The sequence below is a fragment of the Sciurus vulgaris genome (genome assembly GCF_902686455.1).
Source record: "Sciurus vulgaris genome assembly, chromosome: 3".
Classification (NCBI taxonomy): Eukaryota; Metazoa; Chordata; class Mammalia; order Rodentia; family Sciuridae; genus Sciurus; species Sciurus vulgaris.
The window spans coordinates 162,153,558-162,167,288 of NC_136463.1; the positions used below are offsets into that span (position 1 = coordinate 162,153,558).

General features: G+C 33.5%; 1 protein-coding gene across 8 annotated transcripts in view; it reads left to right on the forward strand.

Moving 5' to 3' along the window:
• UNC80 (unc-80 homolog, NALCN channel complex subunit) overlaps positions 1 to 13,731 on the forward strand; it is a 203,932-nt gene that overhangs the window by 63,320 nt on the left and 126,881 nt on the right. For all 8 annotated transcript variants that reach the window (XM_079134589.1, XM_079134594.1, XM_079134590.1 and 5 more), the window contains exons 21-22: positions 574 to 670; positions 2,373 to 2,545. In XM_079134589.1, the coding sequence (XP_078990715.1) occupies positions 574 to 670; positions 2,373 to 2,545 (270 nt within the window). The remainder of the gene's footprint in view (positions 1 to 573; positions 671 to 2,372; positions 2,546 to 13,731) is intronic.

The following is a 13,731-nucleotide window of genomic DNA, read 5'->3' on the forward strand; positions in this document are numbered from 1 at the left end:
AACTTTTTTTTGCTAAAAAAATGGCCAAATATTTGAGAGTCTGTGTGGCCCACAACTTTTCCTTCTAGGCTCAAAATTTTGAGGATTTGGATTAAAGAAAAGATCAAGAGAATATTTTAATGCTTAGAAAGAGAAATATATTGCAAGTTCATTAGAGTGCACTCTATAAATTTATTTAAAATTTTGAAGTATTTTATTTGACAATTCACTTTGGTCTGATTTTCACCTCTGATGGTGTTTATAAAGGATGAATTTGTCTTGTGTTCATGAATTTGAGTTTGGACTTTATCAGAATTTAATTCTAAGAGGATCTGAGGTGTTTACTAGGTTATTTTCAAGGTGCCTGATTTTTCAACTTTTGGTCTCTGACCTGGAATCTCCCTTCCACGGGCAGTTTTGGTGATACCTTTTTTGGCACATAGGAATAAACGAGAATGACAAAACTAGACATGGATTCAGAAGAACAAAGCAATCTTCATATTCTAAACAACCAGCTTTCTAAAGCAAGGATTAGTTTAACCCAAAGATTTACCATTGAACTTGGTTATCAGACTCCTTTCCTTTTCCTCTCAGGTCAAATTCACCAGTGCTGTGAAGCTTTCGGAAAGTGGGCCAGGGAGTGGAATGGAAAATGGAAGAGAAGAGGAGGAGAATTTCTTCAGGCGTCTTGGTAAATGTCATGCAGCCTAAGAATTCTGTTCAGCTTTCGTCACACAGAACAAAAGTTTGTTTACGTGAAATGGTCCATTTTCTTTTCAATTTTAATTTCTGGAATTCTTTATTCGAAATTGCTTTTTTAAAGTGGTCATTTTGTTTCCATTGGTTTTTCATTCTCTTGCCTCTCATACATGACTTTTACTTACTCTTATGTATAGCCTCTCTATTTACTATCAATTTGGTTGAAAAGAAATTTATAGAAGCCTCGCCACATTCCTTACTCCCTGGTGGGCACTGAGTTTGTGAAGAATAAAACAGAGGTTCTTCTGCTGTTCTATTTCTTATTAAAATCTGAGAGTTACAGAACGTCTATCAACCTACCGCTTATTTGGAAATTCTGCTCATTACATCCCTGACAGGTGGTCAGCCACCCTCTGCACATTTCCACTGTGGGGGAGTTTATGACTTAATAAGGCAACCTGTTTCATAGCTAGACAACTATAATTGTTAGGAAATCTTCCCTTGCATTGTGAAAATATATTTACCCTTAAACTTGATTTCTTGACTAGTAACAATGTACTTACTTGAAATATAGTCTCTTTCTGCCTGTCTAGAAAGCAAAAGAATAATATCCGAGATTCATATCTAGCGTAATTTATTTGCTTTTGCTTGGCAAAGGAATATAGCTTCTACATTACTGCTCCTTGACTATGATCTCTGGCTTGTTAAAAATTAAAAAAGATATTCTGTGAGATAATTATTTTGGACTCTCTTACAGAAGACAGGTAACTCCAGCTGTTCTAAATGAACCAAAACAACATTATCTGCCAGTCTAAGAACATTGTATTTTGCGACAATCTTTTCCATGTGAACATCTTTCCCTTTGAGTCTGCCCTCCCTCCCTCCTTTCCTTTCTTTCCTCCCTCTCTTCCTTCCTTCTTCTCTCCTTCCTTCCTTCCTTCCTTCCCAATCTAGGCATATGAGCAATCCCTATACATCCGTTTGAGGTGTATTGTCCTTTTTCATTTATTATTTTAACCACATTTCCTTGTTTATTTTTCTTTAAAGTTGTTAAAGAAAACAAACATCGAACATTTCTTCCCTCAATTTAAATGTAGTACTAGAAATTCATTTAGTTCAGATAAACTGACAATAGAATTTTCTTAAAATCTAAAAAAAAAAAAAAAAATATTCAAGAAATAAAAAAACATACCTGGTGAACATTTACTGGAATTGAGATGACATTCAGAAAGCAGCTTTTTCTTTTGTACTTTTATATTCACTAAAATTATTTAAGGAATGTATCAAATTGCCTATGTTTATGGGAGGATGTTTGGTTGATTAAAGCAACTTTTTTTTTTTTATTCAACCAACAAATTAATTGCACATCTTCCATGTGCTCGACTCGGCTATCTCCTTCCTGGGGGAAATGCTGCTTAATTCGGGAAGAATCATTTAAAACATACCAAGAGCTCTTATGTGTAGGAGAGCTCTTATGTGATCAGACCCTACGTTCAAGGAGTTAGGTAAATTCTCGATTTTCATATCCCATGTGTCATTGATTCCCAAAAGTCAGAATGAATTCAAATTAAGCATTTGAGAGGTACAGAGAAGGGAGGAGGAGTGGGAGAGAAGTTTTTCAACTCATCCCTAAAGTTCTTTTTAAATCTGTGATGTGTTCTCTTTCATCCTCTTCTATGGTACAACCCCTATAGGTTGCCATAGTTTCGACGACCATCTTTCTCCCAACCAAGATGGTGGAAAAAGCAAAAATGTGGTAAATCTTGGAGCAATCCGACAAGGCATGAGACGCTTCCAGTTTCTGTTAAACTGCTGTGAGCCAGGGACAATACCGGATGCATCCATCCTGGCAGCTGCCTTGGATCTAGTAAGTTGTTGGAAGAATTTGCTCACCCCCTGTTCCAATTAATACTGTTAATGAAGGTAAACCCGAATTGCTAAACCCAGCTCTTAACTGTGGGGTTCTGTTTTGTTCTGTTTTGCCTCTCAGAATTAGTGGCAAAAAGGAGAAGAAAGGTAGTGAGGTGAGAGAAGAAAAGAAAAAAGGGGGAAATAATCATAATAAATGTGTTCTGGGCAGTACAATGTATAACAGAACAATTTAAAATTATATGAGGGATCTGAAGTCAGAATACCTGAGTTAAAAGTGCTCTGGCATGTATTAGCTGAACATCTATAAAATGAGAATAAAAGTAATACTAGAACTACTATATCTACCTGTTGGGGCTCATGTGAGTGTTAAATGAGATATTAGATAGAAAGTCCTCATGACAATGCCTGAAATATAGTAACTACTAATATTATTTGTCTTGTGTTTTCTTTGAATGAGAACTTTAAACTCTCTAAGTCTTGGTTTTATTACCTACCAATTAAAAAATGTAAAGTAAGGATCAATTAAAATGAATTGCAGAAATACTTGGAATATTGAATAGTATTTGTGTTAGGTTTTCATCACTGTGACCAAAATACCCAACACAAACAACTTAGAGGAAGAGTTTATTTTGACTCACAGTCTCAGAGGTTCAGTTCCTGGTCAGCCAACCCCATTGCTCTGGGCCTGAGATGAGGTGGAACATTGTGGCTGAAGGGTATGGAGAAGAAAAACTATTCACCTCAAGACAGCTTGGAAGCAGAGAAAGCAAGAGGAAAGGCCTTCAGGGAAGATGCACCTTTCCAGGGCACAACCCACTGACACACCTCCTCCAGCCATGCCCCACCTGCTTACAATTACCACCCATTTAGTCCATTCAAACTAGGTAAGGGTACAGTTAGCACAATCCGATCATTTCCTTTCTGAACATTCCTGCATTAACGCAGGAACTTTTGGGAGGACACCTCCTATTCAAACCATAACAGTGTTACACAAATGCAGAGTATTAAAAAATATAAGTGGATCTTGTTTAGAAAGTATTTTTGTCACACGTGACTTTTGAACTCAGCCTTTCAATTTCCTTTTTTTCTGTGGTTTATGAACTCTTCTTATACTTCCGTGGTTTATAAACACTGGATACAAAATACCAAGTGAACATCAAGAAATAAAGTTATTTTAGTTCCTCAAAAATAACAGATTTTTATTATAACAAAAAACTTTAAGCCTTGCCTATAAATGGAAAGTTTCCAGGTTTTATGAAACATCAATAAATGAGTGTGCTGAACATTCATATTTTATCCTGAAAAATCTTCCAAACCCTAGAATGAAATTTCTTGGTGGTATTTGTAGCTTTTGCTCTCAGGACATTTAGAGATCAGCAAGGTATGTGGCTTCACGTATGCCTGAAATACAAATACCATATATAATCACTCAAAATGGTGACTTGTCATTATATAAGAATTTCAGTCCTTTTCCCATTATTGAATATTATCCTTTGTCTATATCCTTTTTTAAAATGTTTCAAAATGTTCATTGTGTATATAGATGTGAGCTGTGGGGACTACAAAGCATAGAGAACACAGACCTCCAGGAGATAAGGGGCTGGTGGCAATTAAGCCATCAGAACAATGAGGTGCCTGTCTAAAGCCAGAGAACTTGACAACCAAGGAGCTGATCCTTTGTTCTCTAGAAGAGAGAGTGGAAACTAGCCTGTCACTCCTTTGAGGCATGCATGGTTGTCCTTAATCACATCTCTGTCGGTTCCTAAAGGAGCAGATCCCAATTTAAAAATGTAAAAATTCATAAGAAAAAGACAATTAAACATTGAAGAAATGATAATATGAGTAACCAGTTCCCTGAAAAAGTCAGTAAAGTATGCCTCATCTTGCTTGTATTGAAGAAATGTTTTGTCAATTTATGATTTGAAAAGTAAAATTTTAAAAATGCTTATTAAATATTCATAAATCCCGATTCTGTAACTGTCAGATTTGCAATAGTTATAAAGTATTGATAAGGGTATAAAATATCAGACACCGCCCATAGTGTCAGGAGGAGTGTGAGCACAAGATTTTACCAGGGAACAGGAGAAATCTTGGGTCTTACAGAGTGGTGGGGGCAGAGCGATTATGCTGAATGGAGCTCTCTCCAGCCCCTTCATGAGTAGAAAGTCATTCTGAACTCTATGTAATTGTGGAGATGGGGGCAGTTTTCTATGTATCAAATATACCAAGTGATAGAGGTAGCAGAATTTAAAAGTCTGTAGTCAATGTGGCTTATAAGATACTCCTAATAAAATCATTAACTCAACAGATGTCTATTGAGGGCCTCCTTTGTGCTAGTCATGATGCTAGTTGTTCATGATAATGCAACAAAACCCAGCTGGAGAGCTTCACTTTATTTTTTGCTTTTCCCATTGAAGATTATATTGGTATAATGATCTATTTTCTAGTCTTCTTAGTGCACAGCATCATAAGGTTGATAAACATTAATGACCAATATTTATTGTATGCCTCCTGTATTTCCAAATGAAAAAAATTGAAGGTTAGAAGGACCAACTAATAGTTCAGAGTGATAAAGCCATCAGAGATAGAGGCAGATTGGAACCTCAGCCTGTCTTCAAAGGCCCTGTATTTTGCATTCTACCATGCTGAGTCTTACTAAAATATTATGTTAGATCACTTTGAAACGTTCAAAAATAACAAATCCCATATTTTATACCCATAGTTTGAATATGGTTAAGAACATAAAGGTGACAAGAAGCTAGTCGAGCAGTTGTTAAATACACAATTGCAGTGGTGTATTGGCACTTTATAGACAGTTTAAGCTAAAATGCTCCAAAGATGCTATCATATCTCTCTTTGTCTTTATCCTACAGTCATAGCTACTTTTGGACAATTTCTCGACAAGCAAGGCATCAAATTTCTCAGGCAACTGCCTAATAAGATTAAGGGAAAATATTATAACGAATCATTTTATTTCAACTTGTTGAAAAACTGAGTGAAAAGCAACCATATGAATTGGAAAATCACGAGATAATAGTATTTGACAACTGTTCACAAATAAGCACCTGATGAGATCTAACAGATTGCCCTTCACTCACTGGAAAGATCTAGGCCTTTCGAAGATCTTGAGCTGAAATCTGCAAATAAATATGTGTCATGCAGTATTAGGGACTCTATCAAGCAGCTCTTTTCATTAACTTGTTTTCCATGTGAGAGAATAAAAGCTTTGAAAGTTAAGGTGAATTTGCTCAAGGTCATATGTTAATTGATGTTAAAATTGGGATCGGCAAAGAATCATCTGATTCCATTCAGGGCTCCTGGCAACACCACATGCATATTTAACTGAATCAGAATGAGTAGCTCTGGACACATTGAAAATACACTTAATTGTATAAGGCCCCCTGTAATAAAGAAGATGATGAATGATTTTTAATGGTTCACAAAACATTGATTCCTTAGAAATATTCTTATCATGTATAAATACATGATGAATTCATAATAGGAAAATATAAGAGATTTTCAACTTTAAAGATTCACACCACACATTCATTCCCTAAACCAATGATTCTTAACATTTGGAGACAAAGATTCTTTTAGAATTGGATGAAAGTTATGGATTTTCTCCCAAGAAAAGCATACTTTGAGACAAAATTGAGCATATGGTATCAGAAAATTCATAGACAACCCCCCACAGTCATCCATGAAACGTTAAGAACTCCTCCTCAATAAATTCATTATCACTAGCAAAAAAAAAAAAATTCTTTCATCCAGTAATTGGAATTACTTTGTTAACATTCCCTGGTGATATAAAAACAGAAGGAATTCTTTCATAATCCCTTCATACAGGGGATGCTTTCAGGGTTTATAGAAGATATGTGGGCATAGAAGAAACATAAGGCTTGTAACAAAGAGAGCAACACACTTAGGGATTTTAAAAATAATCCCAGTAGAACAAATTAATACTGGCTTCTGAACAGAGATTATTTTAAAGTGAATATTGAGGAACAGTTTGATGGTCAAACCTTTGGGTGCTGGGACTTCATTCCCTCTCATCAAAAAATTCCATACCTATCTGATTTCCAACTGGGGTACTCTAATTCCAAAGAGTTGGAGAGCAAAAGGATACAGGAGTTTCCAGGCACACTGTATTCCTGGATAGAGCATGACTTTTGTCATTAAATTGCACTGGAACCCATACAAAACTTAAAATTTATTTTACTTCACCAAAATATGACAGCAACCAGTTGATGGTCCTGTTTGATCTCATCAAGCTCATAAATCTCATGGTAAGAAACAAAGTACAGTTTTGATGATTATAAGGAGTATCTTCTGAGCCTCAAAGTAAGAGGTATTTTCTGGTCCATGTCGATGTTCACTGATGGAGTGGACTACCTTGGGAAATAATGAGCTCTTTGCCATCAGACTGGATTTTGTGGGGGCAAATGTGCAGAGGGCTGAAGCTGTGGGTGGGTAGTAGGAGTTCCTTTTCTTCCTGAGAGTCTTTGATCCGAGCTTAAGGCCAAGCAGTGTATGTACTTCAAAGGTCAAAATTCTGGAAGTCAGAATCAAAGTTTAAAGAAGCTCCACTCTCAGACAATAAGAGAAAACCAGGTATAACTGGCTGATTGAATAAAATGTGTAGGTGACAATAATGGTGGTGATGATGATGGTGATGGTGGTAATGGTAGCAGTTGGTGGCGGCAGTGGTAGAGGTTAATAACAGTAACATTTTCACTGTACTTGACAATTTATAAAGCAGTTTCATGTTCATTATCTTATTCGTTGGTTGCAGAGCCAAAGGATCAAGACAGGATATGATTCCTAAGAAGGGCACACTTGGGATCTGTTTCTCGGCTATTGAAAAGTGAAGAAAGTAAAGTCGCTGGCGAATTGTGACAAGCAAGAGAAAGGGAAATGTAGTCATATGTCCTATGTGCTTGAATCAAAGTAGCAATAGGTGCTTACTTCATTTTTACAGGTGTGACTACTATAGCTTGGACCTATTGATCTGAGTTAGGAATTCCTCAGGGCTATTCTAAGTGTCGCAGATTCTCCTGTTAAAATGTATTCATACTTTTGCTTCCTCTCTCTTTGATTTCCCCTAATATTTGATCCCTCTGCTTCCTGTCTTTCAGGAATGCCTCAGTTTCTGAGTATGCTTTAGGTTTTCCAGTGCATTTATAGTTTTACTCGTATATGGGTGACATAGATTGATATGAATATAGAAATATATATAGGTGTAGATGTAGTAAATATAGATAAGCAGATGAGGTATGCATGCAGATGTGTAGATAGGTAGAAAATAAACAGTTACTATTCTGCTAGTTTATCAAGTAGAATTTAAGTGGGGAGGGAAACACCAAATGTGTCCTGTTAATTATCATATTCCAGTCCAGCATTTTCTCCCACCTCTCTTTTGCTATTTTGTCTTGTTGCTCTTATTTTTAAGTGTAGCTTAAATACAGTTTTTGCATTGTGACCTAATTTTTGTTTGAATAGTTTCATTGTTTTATTTCCCTAATCACAGAATTTAAATGTGATTTTTTAAAAAGATTGCAATGTTCTTCAGAATTAAAAAGTGTTAGTAGATTAAAGTAATATTAGAAATTTCGGTGCTCAAAGATTTACCAATCTGAAGGGTTTTGCTTGTTTTAAATAATCCTTTTATTGTTATTGCTATGACTACTAAGTTCAAGGATAATTGGTTTGATATTAAGTATAGCACAGCTCTTCCTCATAATCTTTCTCTGTAATATGAATTATCAGATGCAACAGTAAGGCAGTTTTTAAAAAAGAGATGCTTTTAAAAGGACTCATTTCACCTCTAGGCTAATATCATTTAAGAGCACAAAAATACAAGGAAAAAGTGAACAGTTCAAATGAAAGTCACTTCTGTTTTCTTTATATTTAAGTATTCTGTCCTCATTTATCCATTTGAATTGGTAACACATGCAGTGATTTCTAGTTTTTGGTAATTTCTTAATCATGAGTAATACTAATGATCATTTCAATTTGCTTTAGCAATAATTGCATGAGTATGAGAAAGTCAATGGAATTAGACTTTTCCCTAGTCATGAATGGAGAAAATTAATTCATTTTAATTTATTTGTCCTCATAACTAGATAGCTTTAGGGAGAATGAATATATAATTTTTATAAGTGAAATGGAGGATTTTCTATAATTATACCAGGAAAACAGACCTAAATCAGGACTCTCCCAGAGAACAGCCATGTAATGTGGTCTTTCCCCAGAAGGACTTATTTACCATAGGTGTAATTCACACTTCAGGGTTTATTGCATCAAATCTAGCTCACATTGGGGCTGACCATCACAAGACCATTTGGTGAGCAGAGCAAATCAGCTCCTTTCAAGGAGATGGAAATATATGTATAAGAAGAAATATCAAAGCAAGATAGTACTGTGTTATCTTTTCAATCACAAAAGTAGAGATAACTGAATAGTAACTAAAACTAAACTACCAAATTATTCCCTTAACTCTAGTGATTCTCCTAAATTATCGAATTTTTTAAAAAGAATCTAACCAATGAAAGGTAGCCCAAAAAGAATGTAGGTAAAATAGGTGGAGTTTAAATTAAAGTTGATAGAATGCAGGTAGAAAATAGAGCTTAAATGTAAAAATCTTAAAGTCAAATATCCATGACACACCTTAAAAATAGAACTCTTTGTTTTCTTAAAGTTCCCCATATTTCCTTACCTAATGACATACCCTAACCTCCCAGAATACACTGCTCTTTGGAACTTTGTTTTAACCTGTTCTGCATATTTTACTGCATGAGTATGTATTCAGAAACTATATTATCTTGTTTTGCTTTGTTTACCCTGATTTTTAAATTCATTTATGTGAAGTTATACAATTCTTTTCTGTTTAACACTGATCATTTTGGGACAGTTAGTATTAGTATATTGATTTTTACTATTGAATGGTATTCATTTATTTGAACATATCACAATTTACATATCCATTCTATGTTAGATGGACATTTTTATTTTTTCAAGAGTTGGCAATTTTCAATACCTCCATAAATATTGCATGTGGGCCTTAATTCATAATGGTTTCCTAAATACACATAGCAGTGAAATTATTAAGCCATAATTTTGCTATATAATGCCAAAATAGTTGCAGCAATTCCACGTAGATGCCAACAGTGTAATCGAAGTTCATGTTGCTGTCTTCTCGTTGACATTTGTATTGTTCAGCATTTTTATTTTTTACCAATCTAGTGGATTATAGTAACAAACTCTAGTTTATATTTCAATCTGAAGTATGAGGTGTCTTTTTATAGGTTTACTTACCATTCCTGTTTTCACTTCGAAGAAAGAGTCCATTTATGTCTTTAGTTCACCCTTTTAAAGGAGAATTATTTGTCTTTTATTGTTAGTTTTAAGAGTGTAGAAAGTGTCAGTACTAATCCATTTTCTGTTTTTTACATGATTTCATCTTCCAGTTTGTGTTTTCTTGTTCATTCTTTTTTTTTTTTTTTTTTCTTGTGGTGCTGGGAATTAAACCCACGGCCTTGTGCTTGCAAGGCAAGCACTTTACCGACTGAGCTATCTCCCCATTCTTTCTTTGTGGAGCATTTTAATCAAGAGAACATTTTAAATTTAAGATAATTTAATTCATCCAAATTTTCCTTTATGGGAATTCCAAAGTAATAAAGTATTCCTATGTTCCTCTAAAAGTTTAAAATTTATCTTTTAACCTGAAGTCTTTAATTGTAATATACTATGTGAATGATAAAAGATAGGAATTCATTTCTTTTCTTTTTCCTTTTTCATGTGGAAAAACAATTACCCTAGCACAGCACATTGACTAGTTTGTGCATTTTTCTCTGATATGCAGTACCCTCTTAATCGTAGGACAGGTTTTCATACAGGCATGGGTGTGGTTCCAGGTTTTATTCTAGTACATTCCACATCTACCCTGAATATCTACCCTACAGTGAGAACTTTAAAAAATACCAGGCTAATCTTGGCTCTTTACTCTTCCATGTTAATTTTATAATTAGTTTGTCAGACTCTGTGAAGAATTCTTACATTTATTCCTGGAATTACATGAAGTCTACAGATAAATTTAGAGACAATTGAAATTCAGATCTGAATTAATTATTCAAAAGCTTTATTTCTTCCTAAAATAATTTAATTAATTAAAAAACTTTTAGCAACTTGCCAGTTTCATCTATATTTTTACATTTTATTATTATTAATTTTTGAAGCATCTGTATTTATTTTATCTATTGGTATTCCTGAAATTATTTTCATTTTTTTAATTAGGCTTGCTGAACATCTGTAATTTCATTATACAATTTCTCTGTTGCATCTTTGATCCCTAATTCATTAATTTGGGCTCTTATTTTAACTTTCTTCCTTCTTACTTTGAACTAATTGTATTATTCTTATTTATTAAGTTGATTGCTTAGCTCATTAGTTTTAGTTTTTTCTAAATTAAGCATTTAACTATTAATTTTTCCTCTAAGTACTACTTTAACTGCATGTCAAAATTTTTGATAGGTAGCATTTTGTTATAATTTATTTTTATATATTTTCTAATTTATTTAATGGTTTTCTTTTAACCCATTATTTAGATGTGTATGTGTTATTTAGATGTGTATGTTTCAGTTTATAAATTGCCGTTTTGTTAGATATCAATTTATTGATTTCTAACTTTATTTTTAGATACTAATTTTTTAGAATTTATTTTTATTTGAAATATAATAATTGTATAGTGTGATATTTTAATACACGTATATAATGTATAATGATGAAATCAGTGTAATTGGAATATCCATCACCTAAAACATTGACCATTTTTTTATGTAGGACTTTATGACCTAAAACATTATTAATTTTTATAAATGTCTTATGTGTAGTTAAAAAGAAGGTATATTCTTCATTATTGTACAGCAAAATATAAAAATATAATATAAATGTATAATATACACATAAATATTTTATATGTGATCAAACTTCTAAATTGGGTTATTCAAACTTTCTACTTCCTTATTTATTTTTTAGTCTTTGACCTGGCAATTACTAAGTTATATTAAAAATCTCATGCAATGATAGAATATTTATTCTTTTATATTTGTTGCAATGACTTTTTGGTTGTTTGTTTTGATGCTGGGAATAAAACCCAGAACCTTGCACAAGCAAAGCAAGCACTCTACTACTGAGCTAAAACTCCAACCCCCAAATGTTCATTTTTGTTTTATTTATATAGAAAGTTTAGAAGTGTTACATGTTGCTGATGATTTGAACCTTCTAGCAATATCAAGTGGCCCAATTTATTTCTAGCAATGCTTTTTACCTTAAGATGTATTTTCCCCTGGTACTAATATAACTATAGCAGTTGCTTTAGGTTAGTGTTGGCCTAGTATGTCTTTTTGCCACACTTTTTACATTTTCTATAATTTTGTGTCTTGTAAAAAGGCATACATTTAAATTTTTATGCCATTTTTTCTCCTAGAAAATTTATTCCATTTGCACAGATTCTGATGGCTATTATGTATTGAGATATTCTGTCATCTCTTACCTACTTATCACATTTTTTATTATTTTATTTTGTATATGTTCTTATTTCAATTAGACGGTGTTAGGGTTTATTTCTCTTGCTTTGGTGTGGTTCAATAATTTAAAATTTATTTTTCTTCACTAATTTTGAAATTTTTATACTCTGTTTTTAGAAGTTATATACATATTTAAATGAAGTCTAAAATTAATGAATTTCTCTACTCTTCTCTCAAAAACTAGGAGGGTTCTAACCCCAACCATTTAAGATTTAGTTCTATCTTATTTTAGACATTCATACATTAGATATTATTTTATTGATTTTTTTAGGAAAATAATTTCAAAAATTTAATTTATATTTTGTTCATTGTTTCTCCTTGCTTCCCAGATGTTCTCTGCAAGACTGATTTCCTTCCTAAGTATACCTTTCAGAAGAATTGTTGGTGATCAATTGTCAGTAGCTCTTTCAGCTACAGTTTTCTTAAAAATGTCCTGATTTTGATCTCAACTTGAAGAAGGTTTTGCTCCAATTGCATTTATACTGACATTTCATTTCTGTACTTCAAAGATACTATTCCATTCTTTTCTGACTTAATTAACATTCCTTTATAGGTCATCCCCTTACCCTGCCCCAGTAAACTTTAATATTTTTTTCCTTATTGCTGACATTTTACAGTTTCTAGCATATTGTTTTTATTTGAAGTTCATTAGACTTCTGACTCATTTATTTGGTATATTATATGTATTCATTTCTAGAAATTGAAATTATATGATAGATCTTCTTAATTTATCCTGTTGTTTGATGACTTCTCTTTCATGTTTTCTTCTGCCCCTATACTACTAGCCTGGATAATTTTCTCAGATATCTCTTCCACTTCAGTTTTCCCTTTTCAACTGTGTCTGATCCCTCTATCTCTCCCTCTCTTATGCTCTATCCAGAGTCAAGCTTAGTCAGGCAAACCAGCTACTGTGGGAGGTGTGCCCACCAGGCAGTATTTAGCAATGTCTGGAGGAATTTGGGGTTCTTACAACCTGTACATGCCTACTGCCATCTAGTGGGTAGACGCCAAAGATACTGATAAACATCTCAAAATGCATAATATACCACCCACACAAAATCATGATCTGACCCAAATAATCAATCGTATTGACCTTAGAAAAATCTGATCTAATCTATGTTTTAGTATATCTGTGAGTTTTAAATTCCATGTAGAGGACTCCAATTTTTTTCTCTTGTAAAATTCGGTTTTTATTTTGGTTTAAAGTTGCCTGGTCAACTTTGATCATCTTAATTCCTTTAGCATATTTTTGATGCCTACATTAATCTTTAAATGTATTTAACACACTCAGATTCCAGTCACTACAGTCTTTGCAAATTTCTCCTGACTCTTGCTCATAGCGGATTATTTTCTTTTCTCTTTTTAATGTGAGGTTGCTCCTTGGAATTTTATTTGTGGGAATGCTTTACTGTCTGCATTAAAAGCAGCATTAGTCAGTGGACTAGCAACATCAGCATTACCTGTGAGCCTGTTAGAAATGCAGTTTTACAGATGAGGCCAAGGAATCTCTTATCCATCTTCCCAAGTGACTTCTCTTTCTGCCCAAATATGAAGGTTTGAGAAACACTGTAAAGTATTATACTTCTCCAGATAGGAT